At 37.7% G+C, this 16310-nt stretch overlaps 1 protein-coding gene across 1 annotated transcript in view; it reads left to right on the top strand.

Moving 5' to 3' along the window:
• The window catches only part of LOC117111255, a 90722-nt gene that overhangs the window by 53079 nt on the left and 21333 nt on the right, over window positions 1-16310 (top strand). The window contains exons 75-95 of the mRNA XM_033254168.1: window positions 134-370; window positions 1011-1295; window positions 1744-1987; window positions 3178-3238; window positions 3817-4120; window positions 4363-4576; window positions 5003-5181; window positions 5392-5571; window positions 5982-6332; window positions 6766-6903; window positions 7655-7810; window positions 7982-8197; window positions 8371-8556; window positions 9016-9393; window positions 9725-10044; window positions 10713-11220; window positions 13307-13538; window positions 13840-14039; window positions 14617-14811; window positions 15168-15269; window positions 15396-15596. Coding sequence (XP_033110059.1) covers window positions 134-370; window positions 1011-1295; window positions 1744-1987; window positions 3178-3238; window positions 3817-4120; window positions 4363-4576; window positions 5003-5181; window positions 5392-5571; window positions 5982-6332; window positions 6766-6903; window positions 7655-7810; window positions 7982-8197; window positions 8371-8556; window positions 9016-9393; window positions 9725-10044; window positions 10713-11220; window positions 13307-13538; window positions 13840-14039; window positions 14617-14811; window positions 15168-15269; window positions 15396-15596 — 4887 coding nt within the window. The remainder of the gene's footprint in view (window positions 1-133; window positions 371-1010; window positions 1296-1743; window positions 1988-3177; window positions 3239-3816; window positions 4121-4362; window positions 4577-5002; window positions 5182-5391; window positions 5572-5981; window positions 6333-6765; window positions 6904-7654; window positions 7811-7981; window positions 8198-8370; window positions 8557-9015; window positions 9394-9724; window positions 10045-10712; window positions 11221-13306; window positions 13539-13839; window positions 14040-14616; window positions 14812-15167; window positions 15270-15395; window positions 15597-16310) is intronic.

Below are 16310 nucleotides of genomic sequence, written 5' to 3'. Positions count from 1 at the left end.
CTTTTGAGTTTACAAGTGCCACAATGCACTAGGGATCAATGGCTTGCCATCCAGAAGATTAGGTAATTATGTGTACTTCAGGTTCAGTACAAGAAAAAAACTAAACATTCATCATTATTTTTCTTTTTACCAGGTGGTTTCTACTGCGGGCAACCTGGTCTCACCTATCCCTACACCTTATGTGCGGCTGGATACTACTGCAAGATAGGGGCACCTGTTGCAACACCTGATCAGGGAGAAGATGCCAATGCTTGTCCAGTTGCCCATTACTGTACAGAAGGGACCATTGAGCCAATGTCTTGCCCAAGTGGAACATACAGCAACGATACTTTATTGCAAGATGAAACAGAATGTAATCTTTGTGCAGCAGGTAATTATGAAGTTAAAATTATTACCGTAAATCATTGAATAAACTTCGTTCTCGAATAAGTGCCTATCACGATTTAGCGCTGCAGCAAACATGATTTTTTTGTCGCTAAGCACCCTCTCGAATAAGCGAGTATATAGTACCTCGTGTGTAATGAAACACTTTCAGAAACAAGGTTTTAAATACAATGTATATTGTGTTTAATTGAATAAATTGCACAATGAAGACAGCATATCTTTTTAAACGTAAACGGACTACAGGAATACGTGAGATAGGTAGCTTGAGAACGGGCATGGAAATCACCATAGCAATATTTATTTAATAAGCGGCGCTCCCAAATAAGCGCCGCACTGAAGCCTCCAAAAATTGTATAATCGCCGCAGAGCTTATTCAAGGATTTACAGTATTTATCATGAAATGTGCTACAACACTTGGTCCTTACAAACAATGCTGCCATTGTGGATTAATTATTTATCCATTAAGTAACAAGTGATTGATCACTAATCATTTTCATTATGTCTTAATTTTAAATAGATTAGGAATCCATATTGATTGTCTTTTTATTTGTGCCAATGAAAGAATCATTTTCGTTTATGTAATGTTTTGTCTTTCAATAATATTGTTACTTCTCTTCTGATTTTAGGTTCCTACTGCTTAGGTGGAGAAATAGAACCTGATGGCTACTGTGAACCAGGTTTCTATTGCGTGAACGGTTCAGATGACCAGCAACAGTATGTCTGTCCACCTGGACGCTACTGTCCACTTGGCACATCTGTACCTTATAGGTGTCCAGCCGGTACTTACTCTAACGACACTCGCCTTTCCGCTGAATCAGAATGCCGTAACTGCACGGCAGGATGGTACTGTCAACAGACGGGTCTCACCATGGAAGAGGATCTATGCACTGAGGGCTACTACTGCCCTGAAGGTAAGTAGCAAGATTGGAGTTATGAGAATCTGATGATGATTATAGTGAGTGTATGGTGTGGATAAAGGTGATAGTTATGAAGGTGACAATGATGATAACATTGACAACAATGATAGGGATGAGGATGATGATGATAATGACAACAATGATGGCGATGATCATGATGGTAAGGAAGATGAAGGTGAGAATATTAGTGATGATGAAAATGTGGTGACAGTAATAGATATAACCACAACTATGAATGTTCAACAATATATATTATCATTATAATGACATTAAATCAACTAAAATATGCAAATCAGTAGTGATGTTGGTATTCTATGAGTGAGATACTTAACCTAAATAAACTCTATGCTTAAACGGCAATTAGCCGGTTTGTCCAGGTAAATATTTACGAAATAGATACAAAAAAATTGATACACTAAAATTAAAAACTGTTATTTTTTAGGCTCATCTGTGCCTGAGGCAGTCAAGTGCCCAATCGGTCTGCACTGTCCAGAAGGCTCTCCTGAACCCAAAGCATGCCCGCCTGGGTACTTCACCAACACTACTACCATGTCATACTGTGAGATTTGTCCTCAGGGATACTACTGCTTACCGGAAAATGAAACACTAGGCAATCCAGACCTACAAGCTGGATATGCCGACTGTCCACAAGGCTACTACTGTCCAACAAGGACTGGCCTTGACTGGCAGCAATAATTACACATTTTAGCCTGTTCTTAAAGCTATAACATTATAATAGATTAATACTATTTGAAATGTGGAAAGAGGTAAAGCTGCAGCTTGCGTGATAGAAGATTACTTGATTTCTGTCGAAAATTATAAATTTTTATACAAACATCCCTATACACCTCATGTTGTGAGTTAGTTCACAGAACAGAACATGATCCCTCTGTCAAATTTTATTGATGTGAAAGGGAAGTTCTTAGTGGCATTATCTTAAAACGTTCTTATCATGTTGTATATTATTATTACAACCCATACACCGCAACGCTCGAGTTTCAAAATACGGGTAAACTAGCTGTACTGAACTTTCTGTGTAAATTGAGGGCGCAATTGAAAATGATAGTGCTCAGGGGAAATTTGATTGGCTGAATCTATGGCAGCCATCTTGGATGGTACACACACACAGCTCTGCGTATTTCGAACATTGAATACATTGCTGTTAGCACTCTTAGTATTCTTATTATATCTCTATGGTTTTTTATCAAATATCTTAAAATGTAATTCTTCATCTCCACCCTTTTGTGATGTAATATTTGTTGTGTTAATATTTACTGCAGACACATTTTATTCCACTTCCACAAGATATCACAGCGATCATGTTCCCAATATAGATGTTGTATAACCTGTTAAGAATAGTACATATATTTTTAATCCCTATCCAGACTATAAAATTTGATTTGACAAAACGTGTGACATGCCTATGTATGGCCATGATGACTTTACATCATGACCATATATAGGCACATCATGACTAATATTGGCATACAACAGTATTTTTGTAGAAGAAAATTTGATAATCTGGGCAGAGCTGTAGACAGGTAAATTTTACCAACAACCTGTTCCTGTATTCATGAAGTTCTATTTGTATTCTTAAGGTTTAACACTTCTTTTGCATTCATTGTTTATTCACCCAAAATATATACAACCCACAAGAAAAAATGATATATGAGAAAGACAATAAACATTCTTAGTTGGTGATGATTACCACTATATGGTCAGTGGCAGAGGGTAATTTTTCTCCCACCCATAACTCCAGTACTGGTACTAGTGTAGGTAATTATAATGCGCCTCTTCCTTGAGGTTATAAAATGCAGTTCTTTTTCCTGGTCATTGGGTCGACATGCTAAGTGTTGCTGCTGTAATCAGAGCAGGAGCAGCCAACCCCTCTAGGTACCCATTTATACTCCTGGGTAGAGAGAAGCAATGCAGATAAAGTGCCTTGCTCAAGGACACAAGCGAAATGCACAGCGAGGGATTGAAACCCCTACCTCAAGGTTGAGACATCAAACCGTTCCTGCTGCTTCTAGGCTAGACCTCGGCTATGCCTTAAATATACAATTTTAATAGATAAGATTAATTTCACATGGACATAGTATTTCATACTTAAACAAGATAGTATCACTACTACAATAGTAAGATTAACATTTTCAATCTTATAATAAATTTTATACAGCCAGTGTTATGTATTGACCTAGGCTACTATGGCTAATGACAGGTACACTTTCACCATTAAAGGCTTTTTCTATGAATGGAATGGCCTGTACGAAAAACGAGCTCCTGTAGACCAAACCTAGTACTGTTACGATTTTAATCGTACGGGAAATATCCTCAAAATCAAACAGTTCCCGCTGCTCCAAACCACTTCTACAACGTTAATCAGTAGTTAACAATTATCCCATATCACCTCATTCCCCCACTTGGCTTCCACTACTTTCCCATTGTGCTATTGTACATGATGCATGCCACTAATTATACTATCAGCAGTCACCTTTTATTATTCTCCATTTAATAGATTCAACAATGTCGTGACTGTGACGGAGGACACTACTGCAATATAGAGGGCGCAAACACCACATCAGGTCTGTGTGACGTTGGCTATTGGTGTGATTCTGGAGTTGACCGCATGAATCCCAACAATGAAGACACAAACTCAACATACGACGCCTCATGTCCTCTGCTTGGAGGTCACACTGGAATAGGTGGGGTATGCCCTGTGGGGTACCGTTGCCCCATCGGTACAATCCTTCCACTTGGATGTGATGCTGGTACATATCAAGATGAGGAAGGACAAGGGGCATGCAAGGAATGCCCGGCTGGTAAGTGTAACCATGGAGCATATAAGTTTTGTATAGTGTAACTAAGGCCTTGAGTTTCAAAGTTGGATTCCTCAGGATTATCCAATTATTCTTCATGGCTGCAAGTGCCATTTTTTTTCAACATCGGATTGGTCATAATCACATAATGCAATACAGAAATTCATTTTGTTAGTATTTAAAATTGATTAAAGAAGTGTCTTTCAATTTTTATTTACAAATTTTATATTCAAACCTATTCACAGGCCGATATTGTCCAACCAATTCAACTCATAGTGACTTTACATGCCCAGCTGGTCACTATTGTCCAGCCGGTACAGGAATGTCAGATCAATTCCAATGCCCACCAGGAACCTTTAACAATCTCACTGGTCAGACAAATGAAAGCTCATGTGTCATCTGTCTTGGAGGAATGTACTGTATGGGATATGGAAATGCTAACCCCACTAGTAACTGCAGGTGAGTCTTGACTAGAATAGAGGTTTGATGGGTGAGGTGCCCACCTTCGAATTTGAGGGTCCTAGGCTCAATCTTTTAAACAGACACAACTACTCTCACAATTAATATCAACCCTGTGTGACATAAAAAGAAAAAAAAAGAAAACATTACTTGTCCCCTTTCTAATTTTTTGGTGATTTTTTTTTTGATACCAAGAAAATATGACAGAAAGCTAAACAGCCTGATAAGTGTGTGTGTATGTTTGTTTTGGTATGGACAATTTTAGTTTTAAAAAATGGAAAAAAGGAGGCCTCATGCCCCTTTAAATTTTTTTTCGACTATTTATCAGGTGGCTAAGTGAGAAGATTTTGACAAATACTTTATTTGTATTTGTTTAGTCTGTTTTATGAACACTAATAATTGTTTTATGTATTTTCCTTCCTGTAGTGATGGATGGTACTGTATAGGAGGTGCATCTAACCCCATGCCTACTGATCCTTCGATTGGGGGCAAGTGCCAAGAGGGTTACTACTGTCCCGGTGGTACAGAGTCACAGATAAAGTGCGATCCAGGATTCTATTGCCCTCGAAAAGGACTAGCAGAGTCACTGGCGTTCTGTGAACAAGGTAAACAAAAAAGGGACATAATATGTCAAGTATTCAGAATCTATGTGTATCTTCCCCGAACTACCAGCTGTCAAATCTGTGGTTCTATAATGCATAACAAAGAAGTAATAAATGCTAGAATGTGTACTTGTTGCTGGCAGCCAACGTGTTAAGAATCTTATTGGAATTATAAACAGTTTGTATTATCATTAATCTTCCTTATCTTAACAGGTTTTTACTGTACCCTAGCAGCCACTACAAGCAGACCAACTGACAACATAACAGGAAATGTTTGCCCACAGGGCCACTATTGTGAGGAAGGTAACCCATATCCCGAACCTTGCCCAATGGGCTACTACTTAGACGAAGAGCAGCAGAGTCAGGTTGATAATTGCAAGAATTGCACAGAAGGTAAGATAACAGAAGACAATACTGACCGAGGTTATCCTAAAGCACAGGTGGACAAAGTGCGGCCAGATGGTGATTTTGCTGCAACCCACAAAAGTAAATTAAAACCCTATGTGTGCAGCCCACCAATCATCTTTGGCTAGAAAATGCCTTGTTTTGTGCGGCCCAAAACGTATCATCTGTAAATAGTGATATTAAAACTGAGCATAAAGTGGGATAAAAGCAGTGCATAAAAGCATTTGCAAGAACACTGGAAACATCTATGTTTGGGCGTGGCCCTCAGTGTTAAATCAAAATTTCTCTTTGGCCCTCCGACCCATTTTTATGCCCATTCCTGTCCTAAAGTAATGATAAACAATCTTTATAATCATATTTTTTCTTATAATAACTAATTAATTCTTGGTATTCAACAGGATCTTACTGTGGCAGTGAAGGACTTCCCAATCCGACCGGACCATGCCAACAAGGCTACTATTGCCCACGTGGGCAAACAGTTGCCGCCCCTGCCTCATACCGCTGTCCACTTGGCCACTTCTGCACCACTGGTCGTGCAACTCCGGAACCATGTCCTTCGGGATCATACCAGGATACCGAGGGCGAGTGGTCATGTAAGGAATGTCTAGAAGGACACTACTGTAATGCTACCTTTGGACCAGTGGATTTCTATGGAGAGTACATCTGCCCGATGGGCTACTACTGTCCCAATGGAACTGAGTACAGCACACAGTATCCTTGTCCAAGAGGTACCTTTAACAACATTACAGGTAAGAGTTTCTATTTTGTGAATACTTAACTGGATGAACTGATATAAGCCAGATTCCTAATGGAAATTACCCACGAAAAATAATGGAATCGTCTGATCATCGCTTTTGATTTGTGTGATATTATTGAATCAAGCTTCAATAAATAATTTGTTTATTATCGAAAACACAGTTACTTGTCTCAAAGTTGCAGCCAGGAAAATAAACCAAAAATACAAAACTAAATCACACCAGATATTGTTAATTGTTGAACATTGAAAACAAAAAAAAACGTAAGCAGTACTGTAATAAGAATAATCCTAATTTTACATCATCTTTTATCGATGTGAATGGAATTTTGTTGTTTCTTCTTTCTCTCTAAAATGGACTCTATGCATGTAAACATTTAAAAAATAGTCCAGTTTTTTTATGAACTCAATTTTGTTTTGGCTTGCAGGTTTATCGTCCGAGTCCCAATGTGTTCCTTGCATCGGTGGAACGGTCTGTGATGAGACGGGATTGGTGAGTCCGCCAAGATTGTGTGAAGCTGGTTACTTCTGTAGAGAGGGTGCTAACATAAGCACACCAACATATGGTAGGCTGGACGCTTTGTTGGAAATATAAAAAAATATTATATAATAATAATTATAATAATGATGATAAGTGTTATTAATATTTATATATCCAAATATGCATTATTGTACTTGTGTTTTAAATATTGAAGCTATGATATCATGTCCTACTCAACTTATATTACCAATAATGAATATTAATTATAATTATATTTTAAGCAATTTCCATTTCAGAATTATTTGGTGCCAACAAGAAGTTGGTAGTTTTGATGAAAACAAAAATATTTGAAAATTTAAATGAAAATGATAATGAAAACGTATAATAGTGATAGTAATTATAGTAATGATATAACAGCATTGTCAGGAAGGATATTAATTATTATAATTATGGCTATGCAAAACTACAGTACTGTAATGATTATAAAATTGTTACAAAGTGAAATAATACTGAGAAGGCTAATAATGTACATATACTGTAGAGCATTTTATACCAAAATGGTCGCAAAGACTTTGAGGTACAGTATGTTTGGACTGGCCCTTACAGTTACTTGCTTCCTCTCTAAGGGTCTCTTCGTGTCTGAGCTACCCGGTAAACCGGTACTAGCTACTCTTGTCTGTCCACAGCAGGGGCTGAATGAATGGACCAGTACACTGATGTAACCCCCTTAATAAATGACCCATTGAGAAGAGATTCATATGCAGGTTTTTGCCAAACAGTATATTGTGTTTCTGCTTTCAAATTCTATATCTTCAAACTTCTATTTTCTGTTGCAGGCATTTGGAACGATGAGTGTCCTGCTGGTTTCTACTGCCCCGAGGGTACAGCGGAACCCATAGCTTGCCCTGAGGGTACCTTCAGTCCAGATAAGAAGCTAATGCGAGAAGACCAGTGTCTGAATTGCACTGCAGGATACTTCTGTAACAAAACCGGTGAGAGAAATTTTACATTTTAAATAATTTATTTTAATTAGGACTATTTTCATTTTCTAATCAATTCATTTTATTTATTTCGTCACTTGATATAAAATAAAAAATATGTCTATTAATATTTATGAATTTCTCTGTAACAAGTGATTTTATGTTTATCATTATTTATTATAGGTATTACTGATGTACAAGGACCATGTGATCCTGGCTATTTCTGTGTGGAAGGCTCCACTAGACCCGACAATGCCATTTGCCCAATTGGACACTATTGTCTTGAAGCAACAAGAGATCCTTACCCATGTCCTAATGGTACATTCGGAAATGTCACCGGCTTGGATGAAGTTTCAGACTGCTTTGATTGCAGTCCTGGCTTCTATTGTGAAGGCCTAGGTAAACTAGCTAATTCCCTGATTTGTTTAACACTGTTGAAATTATGTCAACCTTTATAATAATTATAAAAATAAATATAATGCTAACCATAACACCCCTAACAAATAATAGAGTATTCCATGCCTGCACTGCTATTTCTTATTTTAAAGCCCTTTTTTTGTATTTATTTACAGCTAATATCGTGCCAACTGCTCCTTGTGATAAAGGATACTATTGTCCAAGTAAGTCGGACAACGCAAGACCGTACATCTGTCCGATTGGTCAGCATTGTCCACAGGGCAGCTCTGAACCTCAGGCCTGCTTAGCAGGTTATTATGTTGACTATGAGGGTGCTTTTGATTGCACAATATGCCCTGAAGGTGAGTTTGTAAATTCCATATCATTGGTAATTAGGAGCTTTATTATTTAGATGGAATTAGTCTACTTGAACATAACAAAGTGTGCCCTAAGCTGGAGTTGAAAGTAGTTGTTTTAACATAAAATATTTATTTTCTTATTGATTCAATCAAACCAGTGTGGCCCCAATTATTTTATATAGGTAGAAGTTAGAAGTTATATATGACTTTTTTTTTGCAGTCTCTTGTGAATACTTGCTTAGACAGACCAATAAATACTATATTTAATTGCGGAATTTACTCCAAATTATAACAGATAATAATGGAATCACCCACCTCGTCAGCTTAGATGCACTGAGTGAATTAGGTGTTTTTTCTCATTTCGTTATTGCTATTGAGTGATAAATGTGAATTTAAAATTTAATTGTCTATCCAAAGTCAATTGTAATGAATTTAATATTATTTTCTATTTTTATTTTAAAGGCTTCTTCTGTATTCCTGAAAATGTTGACGTTGGCGTAGCAGAGAGCACACGTACTGCTTGCCCAGCCAGCTACTACTGTCCCAACGGTACTGGCCACGATTGGCAGCCATGTCCATCCGGAACGTATGATGCACATGGCAGCCTTGCAGAAGCCCTTGAGTGCACCCCTTGCGATGCGGGCATGTATTGTCAGGGTGTAAACCTAACACAACCAACTGCATATTGTTACGAGGGCTATTACTGTGTATCAGGGGTTAGCACTCCAGATCCAGTGATGCTGAATGGTGACCAGTGTCCAACAGATACAGTACATCCAATGATTGGCGATATTTGTCCTGAGGGATACTACTGTCCAGTTGGAACCACTTATCCAAAGGGTAAGACGAATCTTTTTAAATAGTTTTATACCAGTGCAATTATCTCTAACGTAATAACTGATTTGGAAAACAATGTAAAGTGCATAAAGCCCCATTCAGACTATCAAATTTTATTTGACAAAAACATGTGACATGCCTAAATATGGTCATAATGACATCACATCATGACCATATATAGGCACATCATGACCATATATAGGCACATCATGACTATATATAGGCACACAATAGGGTGGACAGAGCTTAGTGCGGCAACCAATAATATATTTATTATTATTATTGTTATTGTTGTTTTTAAAATTTTTTTACTAAATATTATCTTCCCTTTCAGGCTGTCTACCTGGTACTTACAATGATCTAACCCAGCAAGCATCATGTAAACCTTGCCCTGAGAGATACTACTGCTACGCCAACACCACCATGTACGCCGAGAACGAATGCCCCCTGGGGTACTACTGTCCTCTCAATACAACCGACCCCCATCAATTCCCCTGCCCAGCCGGTACCTTCAACAATGCTACTTTACAGAGTAGCGAAGAAGGATGTTTGCCATGCACTCCGGGATGGTTCTGTGCTGGGATTGGAAATGAAGACCCCACTGGTGAATGTGACCCCGGCTGGTATTGTAGTGGGGGTGCAAAAGAAGCACAGGTAAGTAGCTTACTCCTTATTACGTTTAAAATCAATCAATCAATTTATAAGTTCAATCAGGCTATTGTAAACCTACTCTGTTTTATGTACAAGTATAAAGCTCTTATATTTAAATCTAAATTTCTCAATACTTCATTGATGTATTATACAATACATGATTTGAAGTTAACACTCTGACCGCCAGGGGTTTGAAAAGATAGTATCAGCCACCGCCAGACATTTTCCCGAATTTTAACACTTTTCCGAAGCTCGTTGGGAGTGCACATGTGATCAGATTGACATGCAGTGAATACTACAAGAACTACAAACATCTTAGCTTTACACTTTATTCTAATCACAATCTGTGACCCGTAACAGTAAAATGAATATGACTCTTGGAGATTTACGCAATTTCGCACAACGAAGCTGAGATAATCGTGTTAATAGTGAATTCAGCTCCCCAAGGTGTTTAGTGTGATCAGGACTAGCACCCAAAGTGAACCGGACTTGGATTCTGATCATCCAAGCAAAGTAGAATTCACTACTTCTTCTTAACTATGTTTGTTTTACTATACCTCATAATATTTTATTGTGTATTTTGTGAATACTTAACCGGATAAACTGATATTCACAATGTATAGTAATATTGCATACTCGCCTTATATTGATTTTTTATACATTTGTTTTAGCCAAGTGTTAATGGAGGTATATGCCAACCAGGAGAATACTGCCCTCAGGGATCAAGTCAGCCTACACTTTGTGATCAAGGATATTACTGCAATGCTACTGGTCTAGATAATGTCGTAGACCTCTGTGATCCAGGATACTACTGCCCAACTGGTTCCAGTAGTCCAAGACAGATCGTATGTCCTGTGGGAAATTACTGCCCCCGCGGCAGCCAGCGACCGACCGAATGTTCAAACGGTACATATCGTGATGCAATCAAAGGAGATGAGTTTGAGGATTGTGAGCCGTGTACAGCTGGGTTTTACTGCAACGAGACAGGAGCGTCGTCCACATCAGGTGAATGCGCACCTGATTACTATTGTCCAGAAGGTCAGACCACACCGACTCCGTATGAATACCTGTGTCCAAAGGGGCATTATTGTCCAGGTAATTCACCTGCACCTGTTAGGTGTGAGGATGGTTACTATGAGGATGATGTTGGCCAATCAGAATGTAATCTCTGTGAAGAAGGTAATTTAATTTCATTTAATTTCACTTCGTGACCATATGTAGGCATATCATGACTATATATGGGCATACAACAGTTTTTGTCAAAGAAAATTTGATAGTATAGACTTTATACCTCTTTACTCTTTATATGTTTCATATTCGTAAAAACTATGAGAATTGAATTAATAATAATAGTAATAATAATAATGTCATCTTATTTGGCGCACGTGTACAATTCTAACAGAGTTGCTTGCGGCACTATTTTCCACTTACAAAACATAGCCCTTTTTTCTGCATTTCTTATTTATTTTTTTATGAATCAACCCTTACGCTGCCATCTCTTTTCTTAATCAGTCAACCAGAGCACCAGCTGATAACGTTACCCCTAATCTAGACTTGCCACAAGTCTCTTATTTTTTATTATTTTTCTCATTCTGGACAGCGCCACCAACGAGAAAGTTAATTTAAAGACGGAATAAGCGACTTGTAAAACACTGAAATCAGGCACCAGGATGCCAAAAGAATGACGTAATCTTATATTCCGTATTTGGATAAATGGGCAGACCGAAATAAACAATTTCAACCAATCAAATGTTCATATTTTTGGAGCTACGAAACTGAGTCACTCGCGTCGACTAGTTAGGCATGACTAAATTTAGATAGTCCTCCCTAACTAATAAAACGGGCCTAAAATATTTAGAATAGACCCTAGTAAGACTAATGTTGGCAATGGCAAAAACAATTAAGCTTAGACTACATGGCATACCATACAAATACAACAAAACTTTCCAGTAGGATGGCTCAGGCCTCTCCTGGAGTCAGGTAGTATGCCTAGCCTAGACTAGTAGAGGCTTGGCCTATTTTTAAGTTCTTACTTACAGAGTCCTACCTTTTTAACAATATTCTACCCTAAAGGCCTAAATCTGTGTAGCAGCTAGCTGTGAGCAAGGTTCCAAGTAGACCTATAGCCTACGGTTATCAGTCCATGTCGTTCTCAGCAGGCCAGAACTATTGTACTAACTGTTTTAATTCAAGTAGGTAGCCAAAAGGGAGCTGGAGCTTGTTCCAGTCGAGATATCCGCATCTTCAATTTTGAAAATTTACCAAGATTGATTAATATGCATCAAGTTAGCCAATCACGTGATTTACAAAATCAGTCATGCATACGATATCCCACATCAAATTTGATGTGGGAAATTGCACGCATGAATCGTTTGCCCAGGCCCTAATTCGAAAAAAAAGAAATCGAGTATGGGACGCCAATTAAATTAGGTATGGTGCGCACTAAGTGCAATAAAGAGTGAGTAACCTAAAATTAGGGCCTGGAACCCAGGCTACCCCTAATCCTGTAGTGCTTTATTTGGTAGTGCTTTATGTGCTCAATAATTCATAAACTATTGAGATTATGAAAATATAAATATAAAAACATTTGCTCAGCTTTGTTCATTTTTTACATATATATTTTTATTTCTGCATTTTATCTATCATTTAGTGATGATAGGAATATTTTGTTAATAATCACAAATATTATATTAGGCCTAGGCCTATTAGCAGAGTGTGTGTTTTCACAGTCACGGTAAATTGTTTGCTGATGAAAATCAAAATAATCCTATTTAGGCCAAATCCCTAGGCCTACATACATTTCCTGACATTACCATCACAGACAGGCCTAGCTAGGCTAGGTCTACCTAGCTAGGTCAAGGCCTAGAACATTGTTTTCTATGTCAGTTTCTAAGTCTCCTTATTATCCAGCACAGCTGTAACAACTACAGAGGAATACAATTTCTCAGCATTTCAAAACATCATATTTTCAACTTGCAAAAACTTCTAACAAAACAACCCCTGGCAAGTTTCAAATCAAAATGTGCAGAAATTCATTGGCTTTCCTATCCAGTAAACTGTCTTTTGGTTAGTGTTATTTCCGCCGCTCTATGGTCGGTTTTTAGATATCCTTCACCAATTCGCATTTATGCGAAACTGGCATGCACACCAACGGTGCAGTGTTCGCATTTATGTGAAATCAGCAGCATAAGTGTTAATGTCATCAATTTTTTCTTCATTGTTGTTATTATAGAAAGCTAGTTCATTCATTCTTTCTTTACAATAGGCTTCTTCTGTGACAACACTTATGCTCCGGTGACCGGGTTGTTTAATACGTCATGCCCCAGCGGTCACTACTGTCCACGCGGTACTAGGTTTGCCACAGAATTTCAATGTCCATCTGGTACTTTCAACAATCTGACAAACTCTATAAATGAATCTAGCTGCATGCCATGCCTGCCAAAATATTACTGTAATTCACCTGGGCTCAGCGCACCGGAAGGAGAATGCTATGCAGGGTAAGTTAAGATTCCTTTGTGGGTACTTGATGGGTAATATCATTAAGGAACTTGTAATATATTTTAATAATTAATTAAGACTTAAAACATACATATCAATTGCAAGCAATGCACAATGTCTTGAAAGAAAGGTGTTGTCTCCACATCACTATTACCTCATGTATTTTTGAACTTTGACCTTCATGACCCAAACTACTCATTGAATTTGTCTCTATTGAAAAGAGGGGTGCTCTTCACAATATTTTTGAAGTCTTATGTTGCTCTATGGGACCAAGTTTTCTTAATCTATATTTTCTACTAGATATTACTGTGATGGAGGCGACTCTACTCCAACACCAGCTGATTCTTATTGTCCAGTTGGGAACTACTGCCCCGCAGGAAGCTACAAGCCCACACCATGTCCATCGGGAAGTATCTCCAGTGGTGAACGAAACAGAAATTTAACTGACTGCGAACCCTGTGCTCCAGGACGCTACTGTACCGCTGAGAGTTCCGAAACAGGTGAGTCAGTCATCTATTTACAAAAATTTATTCAAATTAATTACTCTTGTGAACACTTCCTCACTTACATTTCTATCCTTCAAATGCTTAGTTTATTATATTAATTTTTTTTATTTCAACAATATTTTGTGAGGGTGAATCAGACAGAGCTGATTAATTTGGACCCTCAGTACATACAGTTAAACAGGGAAAAAAAGTATAATCAGAAAATAACGATATAAGGACAACATTAAAAATACAAATAAATACATTATTAAAGAAACAGAAAAATATTGGAATTATAAATTAATCTAGAGAACTAAAGGACAAATTAGACCAAATTTCAACTACACTCTGCTTAAAAAAATTTCTGTTTTGTGAATACTTTGTTAAATTTTTATGTAGCAAATTATCTTAAGTGAAAACACCCCTAAAATAAATGAAACAGTCTAAATTGTTTAAAATGTAAACATCCTGAAATCTGTATCATGTGATTGGTTCTGATGCAGCACATTGTACTTCATAATATATGTTGCTAATACATAGCATCCTATTTTATTATTTTGACATTAAATTTTGATCGGTTGTTATGTATTAGGAACAACGCTTCCATGCGATCCAGGCTACATCTGTATCTCAGGTTCTGACATCGCTACACCTGGAGACGGTGTCAAAGGTTATGTTTGTCCAGAAGGTTATTATTGTGAGGGAGCCGCTATTCAGGAGTCTCCATGTGATAAAGGAACTTACGCACCAAGTCCGGGACTTGGAGCATGCTTAACCTGTCCAGAGGGTAAGTCAGTACTTAGGATATTGATGGCGGTGGCAATGGTGAGAATGCTGGCAGTGATGATGTTGATGGTTATATTTAAGGAAGTGATGAATATAATGTTGGTGGCGGTGGTGATGATAATGTTGGTACTTGTGGTTGTAAGATAATGGCAGTCATGGTGGTTATGGTGTTTGCGATAGATAATGGCGCTAGTGGTGGTGGTTATGGTGGTAGGTGTGGTAATGGTGATGATATTCAAAATGATGATGTAGACTGCTAATCATTATGATTAAATTATTTACCCAAACATATTACTGTAAAAACTTTTTATTGTCCTTTTTTTCTAAACTTTTTGTGGTATTTATAATACAATACAGGCACTACTTGTCCAGAGAAAGCAATGAACCAAACTATTCCTTGTCCAATGGGCTACTACTGTCCCTCAGGAACCACTGATAATGGCCAACCATGTCCAGCAGGTATGCATATGAAGGAATGATAAATTTACGATTAAATATTTTTGCTGAAAGATTAGAAAAGAAAATATTATGGAGATCCAATGGAGTTTATCTGTTTGAATCCTTAATGTTTTTGTTTGTTTTCAGGTACTTTTAGTGACATTACAAGCTTGGTCAATGAGTCACAGTGCCAGGATTGTCTGCGAGGCATGTACTGTGAAACTCCAGGTCTTGCCTATCCAACCGGAGAATGCCAAGCAGGGTACCTTTGCGTTCTTGGGGCCACTGTTTCTGGACCTGATTCCGGTCCTAATGGTCTGTGTCCTGTGGGCCATTACTGTACCAATGGTAAGAGCAATATATATCTACTTTACAAAAAGATATATACAATTTCACAGCTTACGAATCACTTATTGAATTGTGTAACTAAAATAAATATGATTTATTATCATTATTCAATTCAATATTTAAATTGTACAAAATGGATAAACATTACATAGAAATTGCAAAAGTTTACACACCAATACATACAATTTTTTTATGTTTACTATTGTTATTGGTATTTTTTATTTTTATTATCATCGACATTTTTGTCAATGTTGTTATTATTAATATTTTTAAGTATTATGATAATAATATATACTGTAGGTGTAATTTTGCCCTACCTTACGTGGAAATGTACCGAATACTCAGTACATTTGAAAACAACTGCGAAAAAAATCGCAAGTTGTTCTCGGGTGGGACTCGAACCCACGATATCCAGATCACTAGCCTGGCATCATACCTCTAGACCACCAAGCTTGCACCTGATGGCCAGGGTTGAATTTGAGTCCAAGTAAGCAGCGGGTACTGCAGTGTTGATAGGTAGGGGAAAATTACACCTATACATGTTTCTCCTGACGCAAATCCAGTTATTGTCTATTATTCCATCACAACAATAACAATTACTATCAACACTGCAGTACCCACTGCTTACTTGGACTCAAATTCAACCCTGGCCATCATGCGCAAGCTCGGTGGTCTAGAGGTATGATGCCAGGCTAGTGATCTGGAGATCGTGGG

Source organism: Anneissia japonica, unplaced genomic scaffold (genome assembly GCF_011630105.1).
Source record: "Anneissia japonica isolate Jap-2015-1 unplaced genomic scaffold, ASM1163010v1 scaffold288008_len1385354_cov213, whole genome shotgun sequence".
Classification (NCBI taxonomy): Eukaryota; Metazoa; Echinodermata; class Crinoidea; order Comatulida; family Comatulidae; genus Anneissia; species Anneissia japonica.
This window is presented reverse-complemented; position numbering and strand designations above follow the sequence as displayed.